General features: G+C 50.6%; 1 protein-coding gene across 2 annotated transcripts in view; it reads left to right on the top strand.

Moving 5' to 3' along the window:
- Positions 1-13,045, top strand: part of Rcc1l (RCC1 like) — a 30,722-nt gene extending 17,677 nt beyond the window's left edge. Inside the window, exons 8-11 of one of the 2 annotated variants that reach the window (XM_038346573.1) lie at positions 767-854; positions 2,753-2,926; positions 4,792-4,877; positions 12,157-13,045. In XM_038346573.1, the coding sequence (XP_038202501.1) occupies positions 767-854; positions 2,753-2,926; positions 4,792-4,877; positions 12,157-12,234 (426 nt within the window). In that variant the 3' untranslated portion in view covers positions 12,235-13,045. Of the gene's footprint in view, positions 1-766; positions 906-2,752; positions 2,927-4,791; positions 4,878-12,156 lie in introns of both variants that reach the window. The other variant, XM_038346572.1, reaches the window with a different exon arrangement.
- The last annotated feature ends 6,750 nt before the right edge of the window (positions 13,046-19,795 follow it).

Here is a 19,795-nt window from a genome sequence, read left to right as displayed (position 1 = left end):
CCAACTCTTATTATTTATTTATTTAGGTTTCTTGGAATAGGGTTTTCTCTTTATAGCTTTGGAGCCTGTCCTGGAACTTGCTCTGTAGACCAGGCTGTCCTTGAATTCATAGAAATTTGCCTGCTTCTGCATCCTGAGGGTAGGGCTTAGGGGTGTGTGCCACCTTGCTTTTCTTTTCTTTTCTTTTCTTTTCTTTTCTTTTCTTTTCTTTTCTTTTCTTTCTTTTCTTTAAGACAGGGTTTTAATTCATAACTCTGGCTGGTCTGGGACTCTCTATGTAGACTAGGACCTCAAACTCATAGAGATCCACCAGCTTCTGCCTTCTGTGCTGTGATTAAAGGCATATGCTACCAGTCCTAATCTCTTAGAGTGGGCTGTCCTTGTCCTGTTCCCTTGGTACATCTCGTCCCATTGGAGGATGCTCCCTTCTCCCCTTGCATACCCTACGTACCCTTCAGAGCTCAGGAAAAGTGACGCCTCTCCCCTCCCCCATGTCAGATTAGCCTCTTAGAGACTCTGGGAAATCCCTTCCACACTTTGGTCTAGCACAGATGTAACAAGGGGCAAAGTCTGCCTTCCAGAAGAGTGGGAACTGGGCCCCCCAGCTCCCTTCTGTGTCCTGAGCCCTTAGTTAGGAAGCTTAGTGAGTGAGACATACTGGGGAAATCTTTGACGTTAATAAGTGAGCTGGGACTTTAGCCAAGGATTCTTACTGCTTCTGGCTCCTTTGTTTTCCTAACCATGCCCACCCTTTTCTTTGGTGCAGGTTAATGTCCCTCGGTGCCTGCCTTTCTCTGAAGTAGGCAAGGTGAAGCAGGTGGCTTGTGGTGGCACAGGCTGTGCTGTATTGAATGGTGAGAGCTACTTCTTGCATCTCTTTGAGAAGCACTGGACAGATGAGATGGGGAATGGGACAGTTTTGTGCTTCAGACTCCTAGACTGTAGATGATTCCTAAAGAGGGGAGTGTGGCTATGGGAGCATCTAGTTGCAGTCATTCAGTGATGACGGGGTAGGGGTGAGTTAGTAGCTCATGATGTAGATGTACAGATAACCATGGGGCTTTGTCATTTTATAACAGACATCTGGATCTTGGAGCTGGAGATCAGACACAGGCCCCTGTGCATGCTAGGGGGATTCTAGGTAGGGGCCCTACCCCTGAGCCACACCCCAGCCCCTCACTGGGGGATTCTAGGCAGGGGCTCTACCCCTGAGCCACACCCCAGCCCCTCACTGGGGGATTCTAGGCAGGGGCTCTACCACTGAGCCACACCCCAGCCCCTCACTGGGGGATTCTAGGCAGGGGCTCCACCACTGAACCACTTGTCTCATGCATGAGAAACCCGCTTTGTCACTGTGCTCCACCCTGAGCAGCGGTACTGCACTTGTTACAGCCAGGGCTGCAGAGTTCAGTGGTAAAGCACTTACGCATGAGAGCCAGATACTGTCCTAGCACTGTACCAAAAAGAAAGAAGGGAGGAATGGGAGAGGGTGATGAGAAGAAAGGAAAGACGGGGAAAGGGAAGAAAACTGGACATTGTGGTATAGGTCTCTGATTCCCAGCACTCAGGAGGCTGAGGTGGAGGATTATAAATTCCAAGCTAGCCTGGACTATATAGCAAGACTGTCTTAAAATACCTGGAGCTGGAGAGATGGCTCAGTGGTTAAGAGCACTTGTTTTTGCAGAAGACCCAGGTTCGATTCCCAGCACCCACATGGAAGTTCACAACCACCCATAATTCTACTCCAGGGAATTTGATACTCTGTTTTGACCTCAAAACATCAGGCACCCATGTTGTACACAGATACACATTTGATCAAAAGACTCATACACAGCCGGGTAGTGGTGGCGCACGCCTTTAATCTCAGCACTTGGGAGGCAGTGGCAGGCAGATCTCTGTGATTTTGAGGCCAGCCTGGTTTATAAGAGCTCCAAAGCTATAGAGAAACCCTGTCTCGAGAAACAAACAAACAAACAAAAAAAAAAAAAAAACTCATACACATAAAATAAATCTAAATCTAAAAAATAAAGACAAACAATCCCACAGCAAAACTCAAAATTTCTACTCTCCCAAAAGCAAGTTAGAAAGCATTTCTAAAGTTGTGTGTGTGTGTGTGTGTGTATGTGTGTTTGTGTATTTGTGTGTGTGTGTTTTGTTTGAGACAGAGTTTTCTCTGTGGCTCTGGCTGTCCTGGAACTATGTAGACCAGGCTGGCCTCGAACTCAGAAATTTGCGTGGCTCTGTCTCCCAAGTACTGGAATTAAAGGTGTGTGTCGCCACCTAGCTCATTTCTAAGAGTTTTAAGAATCTGGCCAGAATGGCTTGTGTCTGGTATGGCTCCGATCAGTGTGAAATTGGAGTTGTTGGTGGGGAAAATGTCCAAAATTTTGTATGCCAGTGGGTTTTATGGATACCCTCCCCCCATTACTCTCAAGAAGTTGGTTGTTTCTGCTGAGTTTAGCTTCCTCCCTAGCCAGACTCCATAGACAAGTATTTAATCAGGGCAGAGAGTCATTTTCAACCTGCTAGCACAGTGTGTCTCACTCCCATATTCCAAGGTGATCTTCCTGCCTCCACCTCCTGAGTTTGGGGATTACAGGCATGCTCCGCCACGCCTGGTTTCTAGGGACAGAACCCAGGGCTCTATGTATTCTAGGCATGCGCTCTACCAACTGAGCCCCTCCCCAGTCCCTGTAGTTTTCACGGCCAGGAGGGCTGTACCACTCACAACCACTGTTTTGTTGTAACATAGAAGAAGGACATATCTTCGTCTGGGGCTACGGAATTCTTGGGAAAGGACCAAACCTCTTGGAAACGGCTCTTCCAGAAATGATTCCACCTACGCTCTTTGGCTTGACGGAGTTCAACCCCGACGTACAGGTTTCCCAGATCCGATGCGGCCTTAGCCATTTTGCCGCAGTTACCAGTAAGTTACCCTGCTGGGCAGACAGGCCAGCATCTGTTCCTTCTCCAACCGGACAGTTCTCTGCTTCTGTCATCAATCTGCATCCATTTGTCCACCCGTGTTTCCGTCTGTCCTCCCCTCCATTCTGCTGTCTCTATAGCTGTTCATTTCTGTCCTCTAGCCTTCCCTCCCTTCCTCATCCATCCTTCTGTCCATCTGTCTGTCCATCCATCTCTCCACCCAGTAGATTGATGTCTTCATGGGATAAGTAAAGAGGGAGGCCATGTCGAGGTAGTCCAGTCTGTGTTGTAGGACACATACCTTCCTTTCATGCTGGCGTTTTGGTTTGGATTCTTTGTTTTGTGGTCAGGCTTCTGCTGTAGTGTGATCTCTTAGGAGCCTGTGGGGGGTAGGTAGGGAGAAGGGGTTGGTAGAGTGCTAGTAAGACCAGGGAGCTTTGGGCACACGTGGGTGAGTGATGTGGAAATGAGTGTGCAGGGTGGCAGGTGGCCTACCTTACCTGTGGTAAAGCTCAGAGCCTCCACTGTGCTGGGGAGGGGGCCCACAGAGGCGGCTGGCTGGAGACTGACTGGACAGGCTGTAGAGCCATGAAGTATCAAGTAGTTCCACAGGCTTCTAGACAGACCGTGGTCTTCTTTGTGTTCTGCCACCACACCTCAGCTCAGGCAGCTGCTCTGCAGTCCTGGACAACAGTTACCATGTGCATGTCACTGTAGTGATTCCCAGGGATTTGCTGCTTCCTTGCCAGTCAAAAAATCTTTTTTTTTTTTTTTAAAGATTTATTTATTATGTATACAACATTCTGCCTCCATGTATGCCCGCACGCCAGAGGAGGGCGCCAGATCTCAGTACAGATGGTTGTGAGCCACCATGTGGTTGCTGGGAATTGAACTCAGGACCTCTGGAAGAGCAGCCAGTGCTCTTAACCTCTGAGCCATCCCTCCAGCCCTCAAAAATCTTCTTGAGAGAAAAGCTTAACTTTTCCTTTTTTTTCTTCTTACCAGAGCCTAAATTTGCTTTTTCTGGTACTTTTAGTCCGCCATGTAACTGACCTTCATGCCTAACTCAAACAGCATGACTCCTTTTCACTCTGAGGCTCCCACTGTGACTGTAATAAGCTGCTCTCTAAAACTGAAGTCTTTTGTGATTTTAGATATGACTCACCAGTAGAGCTTCTGCCTAGAATCCCCAGTGAGGGACTGGGGTGTGACTCAGTGGTAGAGCCCCTGCCTAGAATCCCCCAGTGAGAGGCTGGGGACATGGCTCAGTAGTAGACTTTGCCAGTACTAGACTTTGCCAGTGAGGGACATGGCTTAGCAGTAATTCACTTTCTTCAAGGTGTAATCATTGTATTTATTAGTTTGTTCCTTTGTTTATTTTGGCTCTTCTACTAGGCGAAGTTCATGAGGACAGAAAACATGTTTGTTCAGTTGCTGTCCTGTCCCCAGTGCCCAGCACACAGGCATAGCCCCGGCACAGTTAGGAACCTAGTGCTCTATAGCTCCTCACAGAACACACCTACACACTGAAACTCAAACAGAGCTGGTTGTCTTGCCTCACTGTCAGTCAGAGAGGGCAGAGCTATGGGTGGCAGCAGGCCATCAAGATGAGCAGAGAGGGCTGTGCATGGGAGCCTTGGAGTTTGCTTCACACACAGACTTGTCTTCCTAGGCTGGCTGGCCGAAGGTCTGGCCTGGGACCTGGTTTATGGATAGAACTTCTCTAAGGTGCTTTTCTCTGAGATTCAGTTGAGAGGCTAAATTGAGCAGTAATTTCTGTTTGTCCCTGACTCTTAGAAGGCCGTCCTCTTGATGATCTGCTCCTTCTGTAGCTCCAGCTAAGCCCCTGTCTTCCTTTCTTTGCAGATAAGGGGGAACTGTTCGTGTGGGGCAAGAATATCCGAGGGTGCTTGGGAATCGGACGCCTTGAAGACCAGTACTTCCCATGGAGGGTAAGACCATACGGTGGGGGAGGAGAGGATGTGGAGGGTAAGACCATGCAGGGATGGGTATGGAGGGTAAGACCATGCAGGGGTGGGTTGTGGAGGGCATGCCAAGAGAAGCAAAGCCAAATACAGGACAGAGTCCAGGACCTTTTGTGTGTTGCCATCTAGGATGGACGCCAGGGAGGCTTGTGTGGAGGTGATGGGCGGGGCTGGATGTAGCACCAGCCTCCAAGTGTGCAGGCCTTCAGCCTTCTGCTCTGTGCAGTCAGTGCATCCCAGGCACCTGCTTCACCTACTCAGTGCTCCAGTCCCTGTGAAAAGCTACCAGGTGGGCCAGAGATGTGGCTCAGTTGGTAGAGTAGGCATAGCAGGCGTTAATCCTTGGGATCCATCCCCAGCACCATGTAAACTTAGTGGGGTGACCCACACCCCTAATCCCAGCACTACACTTGTAGAAGCAGAAGAATCAGAAGTTCAAGGTCATCCTTAGCTACATGGCCAGTTTGAGGCCAGCCTGAGTTGTGCAAGACCCAGTCTTTAAAGAAAAAAATCTTTCACAATTTAGGAACATTATCAAAATCCAATCTTTCAAGGAACTATGTATACAGGCACACATGTGCATGCAGATCTCCCTGCAGACTATTGCTGGTCTTGTCTGGAGAGCCAGCACCTCCTTCACAGCCACTCCCCCTCCCCCACTTGTCCTCTTTTCGAGTGTGACCTTGGAAAACAGTGGAAACAGTTGGGTGTTGGAACAGCAAGCACTTCCCAGGCCTGTCACCTATGAGTGTGGATGGGTTAGTTTCTTCTCTTGTTGCTTTGACAAAAGCAGCTTAAGGGAGGAAGGGTTTCTTTTTGGGTCTCAGTTTGAGGGTCTAGTCCATCATGGCGGCGGACATGGCAGCAGGAGCCTGAGGTGGCTGGTCACATGGCATCCACAGTCAGGAAGCACAGAGAGAGATAACGCTGGTGCTCAGCTCCCCTTCTCTTCTTTCTTCAGCCCAGGACCCCGGCATGTAGAGTAACGTCATCCTCATTCAGCATGGGTCTTCCCACCTCAGCTAACCAATCTAGAACTTCCCCAAGACAAGCCAAGGAGTTTGTCTCCTAGATGACTCTAGATCCTGTCATGTTCACGATCAGTAATCACATCGCAGCTGGTTTCCTGCGGAGGCAATTTGGCAAAGCATAGCTGCTGGGGAAGAGTCCATGTCTAGGCTGCTGGAACCTGATGCCTCCATTCTCAGCATGCACCCTCTTGCACTTAGTCAGCCAGAGGAATGGCGTCCTGCTGGCCGTGGGCTTCCTGATATGCTTTCCTGTTGAAGGGATGAGCCTGTCTGCCCTAGAGACCACTCTGTTGGCAGCACCCTGTTGTCCACCTTCTTGCACATTTGGTGAGCCCCAAGGGGTCATGCCAGGCAACTACATTGTCTTTTGTCACGTTTTGATTAGATGAAGGGGGGGACTTGACAGATTCATTAGTTTTTCATTCTTGTAACAAAGTGCCTGGGGTCATCCACTTAAGAAGCAATGTTTAATTTGGTTCCTGGTTTTAGAAGTTTTTGTTGGGGTCAATTAACCCCCATTGCTTTGACCCTTTGGCAGGGCAGTGCAACATAGCAGGGGACAGGTGACCTTAAAGCTGCTTACCTTATGGAGGCTGGAGTCAGAGGTACTGAAAGGAGTTGGGGTCCTATCATTATCTTCAAAGGCATGCTCCCTATGCTGTCTACTTTTCTTTTCTTTCTTTCTTTTTTTTTTTTTTTGGTTGTTGTTGAGCTTGACAGCAGCCAGAGTCATCTGAGAGGAAGGAACCTCAGCTGAGAAAATGCTTCCGTAAGATAATATAGCCAAGCCTGTAGGACATTTTTTAAAATTAGTGATTGATGTGGAAGGGCCTACCCCACTGTAGGTGATGCCACGTGGGTTTGTGGTCCCGGGGGCATAAGAAAGCAGGCTGAGCAAGCCATGTAAGCAGCATCCTCCACAGCTTCTGCCTCACTCCCTGCCTCCAGGTTCCTGCCCTGATTTCCCTTGGTGACGGGCTCTGACATGGAGGCCGAATGAATTCTGTCCTTCCCAAGTTGCTTATGGCCATGGTGTTTCATCTCAGCAGTGGACAGTTACGGCATCTCCAGTCCCTGATCTCAGTAGGCTCCACCCCTAGATATTTCTGCTGTTTCCCAGTGGCACCGAGCTGGAGATCCAGCTTTCAACACACGGGCCTTCAAGGCATACTTGAGATCCAAGCCATAGCCACAGGGTGGCGTGCGGCTCCCACAGCACAGCCCGTCTTGCACAGTGGGAGCTGTGAGACTGAGGGGGAGCCCGTGAGGTCACTCACACACGTCATAGGTGAAGAGTGGTGCTCGCCTGCAGTCCTAGCCACTTGGAAGGCCGAGCAGGAGAATCAAGTCAGTCTGGGCTATATAATGAGGTATTCTCTCTCTCTCTCTCTCTCTCTCTCTCTCTCTCTCTCTCTGTCTCTGTCTCTCTGTCTCTCTCTCTCGTTCTCTCTCTCTGTCTCTCTCTCTCTGAGAAGAAAAAATAAGACTTGCTTAGCATGAAAGCAGCCCTGGGTTCAAGCCGTAGCAACACATAAACTGAGTATGGTAGATCACAGAAGTTTAAGGTTATCCTCAGATACACAGGGAGGCCAACTTGGGCTCCGTGAGACCCAGAGACCAAAATCCCCACATGACTGGGGACAGGCTTATTGTGGCATCATTTTAGAGACCTGAGAGACACATGGCAGGGGACACTGGAGTCTTAGGAACCACTGCTGCTCCCAAGGTCTTTGATGGCCACAGGTCCTGGCCAGCAGGCAGAGAGCAAACAGCTTCCTGTGCTTTGGGCTCTAATGGCCTGAGCATCTGGGGAATGGCATATAGGTGCTTAGGTGCAGCGGGCTGACTGCGGATGATCATGACAAGGCACTTTCCCAGGGAAGGTAAATAGATGATCTCAAGGGGCCTGAGGGGTTGCTAAGAGCCCACCTGGCTAGGTCATCAGGGGGCAGCCGGCCACTGCTGTTCTGGGACAGCGTTGGCAGCTCCAGGCTGCCTCTGTCACCTGGGGCCCATTTCTGTTTGCTCAGTGGTCTGTGTGGCAGCTTGTTCCAAGGTGTTTTGTTTGGGGAGGCTGTAAGACAGCGTGGCGTTTCCTGCCTTCATTTGCCGTCACCGGCAGCCCCTAATGGAGATGAAGCTCCACGGTCAGCACCTGCCACTTCGGTGCTTTTAGGCCAGGCCACCTGTTGCAGGCATTCATTTCTGTCCTAAACTCAGGAAACTGCCCAGGCAGTCATAGCTTCTCTGCGGCTGCCAGCGGGAGGGACTACTGAATAGGGATCTGGCCAACTGATCCCGCATCCACATCTGGGTGAGGGTCTGAAGGCACAGTCATGCAGGGTGTGCCCAGGGAGCCACAAGGCTGGCATGTGCCCTTCTGCACTGAGAGCCTGTGAGGAACACAAGATTTGATTTAAGTAGTTCTCAGTAGGGTGCAGGGCATAGGGTGACTGGGTTATTAGGAGGTACTTGACACCTGTGTATTTATTTTGACAGGGACTTATGTAGCCCAAGCTAGCCTCAAACTCATTGTATAGTGAGGAACTTCTTGTCCTTTTGCTTCTACCTGCCAAATGCTAGGATGAGAGGTGTGAACCACCATGCCTCATTAATAGGGTGCTGGAGATGGAACCCTGGGCCTCATGGTTTTCCATTGAATGTCCTTTTATAGTATAGCATTGCTCATTACTATGTATGTATCATAGTAATACATACGTTACTATGATAAAGAAACAGTGGTTAAAAAAAGAGAAAATGGGCATGGTGGTGTACACTTCTGCTTTCCGGAAACTGAGGCAGGAGAATGCTGCAAGTTCTAGGCCAGCCCAGGCTATGTAGTGAGACCCTGTCTGAAAACTGAAACAATTCAGTGTGTGGTGGCACACACTTTTAATCCCAGCGCTCAGTAAGCAGAGGCAGGCCGACTTGACAAGTTCGAGGCCAGTCTGGCTTGCATAGTGAGTTCCAGGCCAGCCAAGGTTCCATAGTGACATCCTGTCTCTACAACAAACAAAAGGGAGCTGGGGAGACGGCTCAGTGGGTAGAATGCTTGCTGTATCAGTATGAAGATTCGAGTTTGGGTCCCCAGCGCCCACAAAAAGCTCTGCTCCACCATGTGGTCTGTAACTCAGTGCCCCATAGCAGAGGGAGAGTCAGATCTCAGATGCTTGTTGGCTGGCCAGTCTAGCTGAAACCATGATCTTTAGCTTCACTCAGAGACCTTGTCTCAGATAATAACGTGGGGAGTGCTAGAGGAGGACACCTGAGGTCAGCCACTGTTTCCACACTCACACTGCACTGCACAGCACATACCCATACCACACACCGCACTCCACACACCACACAGTGCACACCCATACCACACACCGCACTCCACACACCACACGGTGCACACCCATACCACACACCGCACTCCACACACCACACAGTGCACACCCATACCACACACCGCACTCCACACACTGCACAGCGCACACTCATACCACACACCGCACTCCACACACCACACAGCGCACACCCATACCACACACCGCACTCCACACACCACACGGTGCACACCCATACCACACACCGCACTCCACACACCACACAGCGCACACCCATACCACACACCGCACTCCACACACTGCACAGCGCACACTCATACCACACACCGCACTCCCATACCACACACCGCACTCCACACACCACACAGTGCACACCCATACCACACACCGCACTCCACACACCACACAGTGCACACCCATACCACACACCGCACTCCACACACCACACAGTGCACACCCATACCACACACCGCACTCCACACACCACACAGTGCACACCCATACCACACACCGCACTCCACACACCACACGGTGCACACCCATACCACACACCGCACTCCACACACCACACAGTGCACACCCATACCACACACCGCACTCCACACACCACACAGTGCACACCCATACCACACACCGCACTCCACACACCACACAGTGCACACCCATACCACACACCGCACTCCACACACTGCACAGCGCACACCCATACCACACACTGCACTCCACACACTGCACAGCGCACACCCATACCACACACCACACAGCGCACACCCATACCACACACCGCACTCCACACACTGCACAGCGCACACCCATACCACACACTGCACTCCACACACTGCACAGCGCACACCCATACCACACACTGCACTCCACACACTGCACAGCGCACACCCATACCACACACTGCACTCCACACACTGCACAGCGCACACCCATACCACACACTGCACTCCACACACTGCACAGCGCACACCCATACCACACACTGCACTCCACACACTGCACAGCGCACACCCATACCACACACTACACTCCACACACTGCAGTGCGCACACCATACATAGTACATTTACACACATATAAGATAAACACAACAAAAAGAGGAAGAAAAAAATAAAAAATAAATTTAGAGCCTGTGAAGGCCCACTGGGTATAGGCACTTGACACCAAGCCTGACTACCTGAGTTTAATAAATCCAGTTTCCACAAGGTGGAGGGAGGGAACCAATTCCTGAAGGTTGTCCTCTGACTTCAAGTGTACTGTGGCGTGTGAGTGTGTGCTTTAGCACACAAAATAATAAGGATTGAAGGCACCATCCCTCTGGGAGGCCCAGTGTAGCTCTGAAGCTTGCTTGTACTTGGTTAGTCTAGGGAAGGGAAGGCAGGAAACGCTCTTAAACAGCAAGTGCCCTTTGAAGGTGGACAGACTCTGTGACAAGGTTGGGAAGGACGCTAGCCTCCTGCTGTGCTGAGGGCTAGGTCTTCCTGGAGCAAAGACTGGCCCGACAGGCAGCTTGGCTAGATCTGTGGTAAGACCCTAATGTCTTTTGTTTTGTTTTGTTTTTTTGAGACAGGGTTTCTGTGTAGCTTTGGAGCCTGTCCTAGAACTCGCTCTATAGACCAGGCTGGCCTTGAACTCACAGAGATCCCCCTATCTCTGCTTGGGCTACCACTGCCCTCCCCTAATGCCTTTTGAGATGTAGCAGAAACTCTGCCTCTCAGGTGGCCATGGTGGGGGACACATGGGATCCAGCTTATGGCTGCAGGTGGGGTCAACAGGTAAAGTGACAGAAGCCACTGTGCCAGCGTGTCCTTGTTCCCACACTAGACCCACCAGGCAGAAGCCTTTCCTGCACTCTTGGGAAGTACTTAGTGACCCACAGACAGGTCACCGAACACTCAGCTGTAGACGGAAGTTTCTGTCCCACCTGGTCCCACAGATGTCAGTTCCAAAGAAAGACATAGTGGCTTATATTAATTATAAACTGTTTGGCTCAGGGTTATTATTAACTAGCTCTTTTTTTAAAGATTTATTTTATTTATTATGTATACAGTGTTCTGTCTGCATATTTGCTTGCAGGCCAGAAGAGGGCATCAGATCTCATTATAGACAGTTGTGAGCCACCATATGGTTGCTGGGAATTGAACTCAGGACCTCTGGAAGAGCAAGCAGTAAATGCTCTTTAACCTCTGAGCCATCTCTCCAGCCCCCTATTAACTAGCTCTTATAACTTAAATTAGCCCATAATTCTTGTCTACGTTTAGCCACGTGGCTTGGTGCCTTTTCTCAGTGCAGCATTCTCATCTTGCTTTCTCTGTGTCTGGGTGGCAACTGTGTCTGGCTTTTCCTCTTCCCGGAATTCTCTTAGTCTGGTTAGCCTGCCTATACTTACTGCCTGGTTACTTGCCAGTCAGCATTGTATTTAACCAATACAAGTGATGAATCTTTACAGTGTACAAAAAGCATTATGCCACAGCAGTCAGCCTTCAGGCAGGGAATCTGGAAGCCATTGTCACAGTGGTACCAGGAGCATATGTGTCCTTCTCCAGGGTCACGTCTCTAGGGTAGCTACCAGAGGTGATGCATTGATGGGCAGGGAGGTGGGGTGGCTGTGGATTAGTGTGCGGCTGAGGGTGAGGCCCAGTAGGTGCAGTTCTTGCCTAGCACACAGAGCCCTGGCTAGGGGCTGTCTCCAGTACTATAAAGCACGTGTGGGACTCATGTCTGTAAACCCAGCACGGAAGGTAGAGGCAGGAGGGTCAGAGGTTCATGGTCAGCCTCAGCTACACAGGGAAATAGGGCCATCAAGTCCCTGTCTCTCCCAGATGTGCTCCAGAGCCTGCTCACCCTTCCCCTCACTGTGTCCTGGGGCTTGTTTTCCAGGTGACGATGCCCGGTCAGCCTGTGGACGTGGCATGTGGTGTGGATCACATGGTAACTCTGGCCAAGTCATTCATCTAATCTCCTTCCGGGCCCATCCCAGGCAGGCCCCAGCGTCTGAACTATACCGACAGCAACAGCTTGACAGAGGCAGGGTGTGGCCACCAGCAGAGCTTCTGAGGATGCTGGGAGAGGGCCAGGGCCTGTGTGAGCAGGAGGCTTACTCTGTGTCCAGTGGGGACATAATAGGAGTCTGTGGACAAGACCTTTCCCTGCTGTTGAGGCTCCTGGCCTGGTGTGCTCCTGAGGAGTACCAGGGCATATGGCCCTAGGATGGCAGGCTCATGTCCTTTCCAGGTAATACGTGGTGCCATCTGGGAATGCATCTTGCCAGAGACACTTTTCTTAGGGGAAGTTCGTTATTCATGGCACACTGGAGACATGACGAGGCATTCAGGAGAATCCGTAGTCCCTTGTCACAAAAGGACACGCTTGGGCCTCTGGCTGGCCCAGCTCAGCAGGAGAGCCAGCTAACTTCAGCTAGGGCCTCTCTGATCAGCTGCCACTCAGGACACCGTCCAGGAGCCCAGAATGCGTTGGCTTGAGACTCTTTATGGAGTAGCTAGTGTGAGCCAGCCTCCCGCCACGGTCTACAGTATCCCAGCCTTGGAGCCGTCTCTCTGCCTGGCTCTGAACAGTCCAGAAGCCCCTGAACAAGCTGCAAGCCAAATGCTTGTGGGCTGAGGGCTGTGGAATCTTGGCTGGAGGGCCAGCCTTGGAGTAGGAAGCATCACAAAATGGGAAAATACTTGTTTTTAAGAAAACTTGCCTTTTCAGAACAGTGTTTGAAAAGTTCTTTTAGAATAAAGTCTATTTTCTGCCTTTTTAAAAATGGAGGTCTTTCGAGACCATAAAGGAAACCAATAGAAGCCAGTGGAGAACACTTTAGAAGGCAATCCCACCTGGGACGTGTTTTGTGTGTGTGCAGTTGGGTGTGCACATGGGTGTGCATTCATGTGGAGGACAGGACAGTGTCAAGTGTCATCATTCCTCGGGTGCTGTCCATCTTAGTGAGATGGGGTATCACTTCCTAGACCAGGTTGGCCTTGAACTCGCAGAGTTCTGCTTGCCCTTGCCCCCCAGAGTGCTGGAATTAAAGGCTTATACCACCATACCCAGCTCCACCTTATGTTTGGACACAGGATCTCTCCCAACCTGAAAGTTCCCAAGAAGGCTGGCTGGCCGGAGAGCCCCAGGGATCCTTCTGTTTCAATTCCCCAGAGCTGGGATGACAGGCACATGATGCCACGGCTTGCCTTTTTTTACATGGGTTCTGTTGACTGACCCCGGGCCGTCAGCTTGTCAGGCAAGCACTTAACCCACTGAGTCATCTCCCTAGCCCTGAACAGATAGATTCTTCAGCTGGGGAGAGCTGGTGCCTGAGTCACTAATTATGATCTTTCACGCTGCCTGCTACACCCCTCCCGCTACTTGTTCACTCTACAGGTACGTGTGGGCCCCTTAAGTACAGGCGTGGGCCACTGAGTCATGTGGAAGAATCCCTGCTTTGTGCAGCCTGGGGAGGGAAATGGACATTATTATACAAAATACAGAGTTTGGTAGCTGCTTGTGTGGGCTGTGGAGGAAAGCACCAAATACCTGACAGCAACAACTTAAAGGATTTAGTTTGGCTCTCAGTATCCGAGGGTTCTAATCCAGCATGGCAGGAAAGGCACGACAGTTTCTGGGGGTTGGCGCATGTGGTAGAGGCCTCTCACTTGGCAGACCAGGAAGCAGCATGCAACTGGAAGTTGGCTGGACTACCATCCTTAAGGACCACCCCCCAGCGGCCTCCTGTTGTCCAGGCCCCACTGACCCTCTAACGTGCCAGGCTTCCAGAAAATGCTGCCTGTGGTGGAGCACACATTCAACACATGAGCCCGTGATGAAAACCCTAACATGGAGAAAACCTAACAAGGAAATGGGATGTGTTGGAAGGTTGCAGGTTGAAGTTGAGGGGTCATCAAGCAGGATGTCATGGGGACCAGTTGGCTGGTGTTGGAAGGGATGGCTGTTTTGGCAGTTACAGGGCCCCTTCACCCAGGTGGATCTGTCCCCGGTTCTCTTCAAGGGCTAGTCTTAGGCTTATAATAGGAAGGGCTGCTGTGAACTTGAAATAGAAGTTGAGCTGGAGAGATGGTTCAGTTGTTAAGAACAGTTACTGCTCTTCCAGAGGACTTGAGTTCAAGTCCCACACCAGGCAGTTCATAAATGGCTGTAACTCTAGCTCCAGGGGATCTGACATCCCTTTTCTGCTTCTCAGAGTGTCTGTATGCATGTGTACATACATGCTTCTGTCACCACATACACATGACTAAAAATGTTTTTAATGTAAAAAGTCCTTAGAAAATTAAAGGGGCCAGGAACATATCTCTGGTAAGGTCTTTGATTATAGCATCCATGAAGCCCTGAGTCCGATTCCTAGCACCTCATCAACAGGATGTGGCGGCACATTCCAGTAGCTGACTGTGGCAGACCTGGAGGCAGGAGGATCAGAAACTCAAGGCCATCCTGGGCTACACGTTGAGTCCGAGGCCAGCCTGGGATACATGAGACCACAAGACCCTGTCCCAACAAACTACAAAGCAAAACAAGCACCTTACCTTAGTCACCTGTGTACAAAAAGGGCGCCCTCATCCTCAAGTTTGCCTTAAAGCCTGTTTTACTTGTTGGTCAGCCTGGCCATGTAGCGTCTGTCCTCTTTGCATGCCACCAGGGCCTCTGCTCAGCTGCCACCTGTACCTGGGTGTTGGTGTTGGTCTCTTTGGTCCTGACCCTCTGACACCTGGAAACACTGCTAAGCCATTATCTGGGTTGCTTATGCTGTTCCTGTAAAAGTGTGCATGTTACTTGTTCTCACTTTAGTGAGCATGTGAATGATACATACCCTGGGTGAAGTGAGAGTCACCTGCCTCTTCCCAGGTGTCCTCTTGTTCTCACGCCTTTAATCCCAGCACTCTGGAGACAGAGGCAGGTGGATCTCTGTGAGTTCAAGGCCAGCCTGGTCTACAAGAGCTAGTTCTGGGACAGGCTCCAAAGCTACAGAGAAACCCTGTCTCGAAAAACCAAAATTTATTCTTATGTGTGTACGTGTTTTCATTCCATGTCTGCATGCCATCTTTGTGTAATGGATGTCAGAAGGTGGCATAAAATTGCCGGGAACCAGAGCTAGAAGAAATCTGAGCTATTAAGTGCTAGCAACTGAACCTGTCTCATCTGCAAGAACAGCAAGGGCTCTTTAACCACTAAGCAAGCCATCTTCCCAAACCCCTTACATTTTTTTTAAAAAAAAATTATTTTTAATGTTTTTTATGTGTATGAGTATTTTGTCTGTGTGTATGTACACCACATGTGTGCAGAACTCAAGAGAGGCCAAAAGAGGGCATCAGATCAGGAATTGGAGTTACAGATGGTTGTGGCCCATTGTGTGGGTACTGGGTACTTGCTGGACTGAGAGATGTTTAGGTTTACATTCCTGTCTGTTTCTATGACAACATGCCCAGAAACATACAGATTACGAAGGCTCTGACCTAACTAATGGACAATTAATGGATTGATGATAGCTCGACAGATTCATCATTTGTGGACATTACTGGGAGGTAAGGATAGATAAGAGGTGGCACTTCACTAAAGGTCACAGAAGATGCTATAGCTTGCCCTGGCCTTTTCCCGTGTTCCCATCTCTGCTTCTTGGATGCCACGAACAATTCCTTCTCTACAAGTTCTCGTTGTCATGGTGTTCTGCCTCACTCAGGTCCATGATCACAGACCGAACCCGCTGAAACACATCATTCTTCCCTTTAGCTTTTATTTATTTTATGCATATGGATGTTTTATTATATGCATGTCTGTACTATATGGGTACCTGGTACCCATGCAGAGGACAGAAGAACTTGTCAGATTCCCTGGGACCAGAGTCACAGATGGTTGTGAGCCACCATGTGGGTGCTGGGAATTGAACCCAGGCTCTCTGGAAGAGAGCATCAACCAGTGCTCTTAACTGCTGGGCGACCTCTCCAGCCCCTTTTACTGAGATAGGGTTTCACTATGTAGCTCAGGCAAGCCTGGAACCCTCCATCCTCCTGCCTGAGCCTCCTGAGTGCTAGGATACAGAGACGTATCATCTTAAGCCACTGTTTTAGGACAACTTTTTTTTTTTTTTTTTTTGGTTTTTCGAGACAGGGTTTCTCTGCAGCTTTTTTAGAGCCTGTCCTGGAACTAGCTCTTGTAGACCAGGCTGGCCTCGAACTCACAGAGATCCGCCTGCCTCTGTCTCCCGAGTGCTGGGATTAAAGGCGTGCGCCACCACCGCCCGGCTTTAGGACAACTTATTACACAGCATCAGGTAGCTGATACAAACCTCCCGGCAGCTTTTGAGACTCAGGGTTACACCTGAGGGTTATCCTGACTCCTCTAGCCATGTTCTCTGAACCATATGGGAAAGAGGGAAGAAATGAGACACGATCCAGCACAAATCAACATAAAATCATACAGCTGTCAGCCAACATCATCTTTTTCCCCCTTCATTTAATGAACACTTTACAAAGTACAAAATATACTGTCTTTTTTTTTTAGGGGAACATTAGATACATTTTTTTTATCTCCATCATACAGTACACAACTCTCAAGGGTTTTGTTTCTTTGACAAAACGAAAGCATGAAGGCCCTGGAGGTGAAGAGAGTCGGACTCCAGTCCTCCCCTCACTCAAGCTGCTGGACTAGTGAAGCCCAGTGTTGCTGGTGACCTGGGCACAACATGCCAGGCGAGGGTCAGCTGGGGCTGCGGGCAGGGCACCCACACCTGCTCCCCTGCCTCAGGATAACGGAAATGATTTTGGCATACAAGAGGAGGGCTCTGGTCATGCATTCCTCTCCCTGTTGTCTGGGGGCTGACTCTGCTCTCACTCTTCCTGTGACACAGGTAAACTGAGGCAGTAGAAAGGGAGCCATGCTAGGCTCTGCCCCATGGAGACCTGAATTTTGCCCATTGCTGGGGCCTCTAGCTTTGTGGACCCCTTTCCAAGATGAGTTCCTGGTAAGCGAGGGGTCCTCGTGTCTCCAGCCCCTCTTCCTGTGAATACTGTCTTCAGAATCAAAACCTCTGAAGAGTGACATGGGTGGCCTGGGCCAGCTCAGGCGGCCTGCATGGACTCCTTGGGTCTCTGAGGGCAGAGTCTTTCCTGGGGATGCAGACAATAGGGGAAGGAGCCTATCCTATCAGGGCAAACCTCACGCTCTACCCCAGAGCCAAGGTCCGCATACCACCCCCCCCCCCCAATCTGGTTAACTGTGTGGCAGTGGGCTGGGCTGAAGGGCCAAACACTGCATAAAACAGCTCGCAGCTCTGAGATAGGCTCTGCACGTGTGCACACACTCATGCCTAATACAGGTATACACACACATACACACACACACACATGTAAATATAACCACACAGAACGCCTCCTGACACACAGGACGGAGCCACCCTGCACTTTTGGCTCTCCCAGATTCCCTGCTCTTCTACCAGGTACCACAAACCATCACCACCAAATTGATGCTCACAAGCACTGTGGCCCTGGGCTTCTACTGGTGCCCTCAGCTCCCCTTCCCCCAGATGAGTAGTTTTTGTGGGGGAGAGTGGAGGTCACCCTGGGATCAGCTAAATGTGTCCTTCTGTTGCTTCAAATTGGGGAATGGACATGAAAAGAAAGCAGAGGTGTATGAAAAGGTTAGGTCTGTTAAGTTAGCTCTACTCCACAACATCCCCACGCAACACAGTAAGGCCGATCGGCTGTCGGCCATCTTGGCCTCGCTTCCCTCCTGGATGTCAAAATGGAGGTCTGCCACCCTTCTAAGCTACACTTGGACCCCCAGCACAATGACCATCACTTGCAGACTCAAAGCTAAACTGGGTGATGCAGACTTTTAATCCCGGCACTCAGGAGGTGGAGGCAGATGGATCTCGGAGTTCGAGGTCAGCCTGGTCTACTGAGAGTTCCAGGACAGCCAGGGTTGTTACAGAGAAACCCTGTCTCAAACAAAACAAAACAAAAACCCCTCAAAGCTATATCCCATCCCTGTTGGAGAGCCCTCTATTCCTCATCCAGGCTCCCCTCACCAAGCCAAGTGCCGACCCCACCTATGGTTCCCCAACTGCTCACAGAAGGAATACAGAAGGATGTCAGTAATCATCTCAATAGGATCTAGAAACGCCTACGAGACAAACCTCTGCTTACGTTTGTCAGGGAGTCTGGATTAACTGAGGTGGGAAAACCTACCCTGAATAGAAAGGAGAAAGCGAGCTGAGCACCAGCGTCCATTTCTCTCTGCTTCCTGACTGTGGATGCCACGTGACCAGCTGCCTCACGCTCCTGCTGCCACGCCTTCCCCACCACTGTGGACTGCATTAATCCCATCAAACTCAGAGTCAGAACAGACACTTCCTCCTTTCCACTCCCTCTGTCATTGCCTTAGCCAAGGAAGAGCCTATGTTGTCCCCACAGCCAATCAGAGGCTCTGGCGAATGGCTCAAGGGTAGCTGGGGACTTTTAAAGGTCAGCCTGGGAAATGTGGTGGGGAGGGGCTGGCAGGCTGTGTGCAGGCACTAGCTCCTTCCCACCTGCCTGGTATCTTCTGACTTCCACAGTTCCTTCCATCTTGCCACAGGGGAACCACCTCACGACACTGCCTAGTGGGCAGCAGACTGAATCAGGTCCCCAGAACCCGCCCAGCAGCTGGTGGGGGCAAGGTCAATGCTGATCCTCCAGGGAGGGTTGAAGAAGCGCGTTTCACGGGGCCGGGACTGCCTGCATGCGTGTGTGCATGCGTGCATGTATGTCTTCAGACACCCTGTGGAGGAAGGGAGTATATAGTTGGCAATGCTGCTGGGGTGTGGGGGAGAAGCAGATTTCTTGGAAAGCGGGCTGTGGGGCTGAGCTGAAGTTAGGGAGGGGGCTTTGTCAATGGGGACACTGGATGGTTTCATTAGCCTGTAGTGGACAGGTAGTCAAACATACAGGTGACATTTGGCATTTTTTCTGAGACAGGGTCTCATGTAACCCAGGCTGGCCTTGTGATCTGCTTGCTTCCATCTCCTGAGTGCTTCATGCACGCTGGGCAAGCACACTGTTCCACTGTGTCCTCCGAGCTTTTCTAGTCTTCCAGGCAGACACAAACCCCTGGAGCCCACGATCAGGTAGCCCTGCCCAGGGGGTCTGTCTGTGTCTCCCAATACTTTACCTTAACAGCCCATTCTTCTTCCCCCCACGCGAGCCAAGAGACTCTCCGCTGCTAGGAGCTGGGAGCGGCTCAGCAGAATACTTGCCTCCAATGTACTAGGCCCTGTCCACAATCCTCAGCGCTGCAGAAAATCACAAACAAAATCCCTGTAGGGAACCTTGACTGCTAACTGGCATGTCACTTGGGTCACCTCTGAGGCTGGGCCAGCAGGGGGTGGAGTGACCTCCACATCCTTAAAACCAGAAGATGCCAAGAAGTGGGGAGACAGCACTAAAGACACAAGAGTAGAGGGCTCAATGTCACATCCCCCAGAGCTGTAGAGACTATGTCACGCCAGTCACAGAACACAGAGACCCAGCTT

This window comes from Arvicola amphibius, chromosome 10, assembly GCF_903992535.2.
Source record: "Arvicola amphibius chromosome 10, mArvAmp1.2, whole genome shotgun sequence".
NCBI classification, from domain to species: domain Eukaryota; kingdom Metazoa; phylum Chordata; class Mammalia; order Rodentia; family Cricetidae; genus Arvicola; species Arvicola amphibius.
The sequence above is the reverse complement of the archived record's forward strand: the minus strand, read 5'-3'. Positions and strand labels throughout refer to the sequence as shown.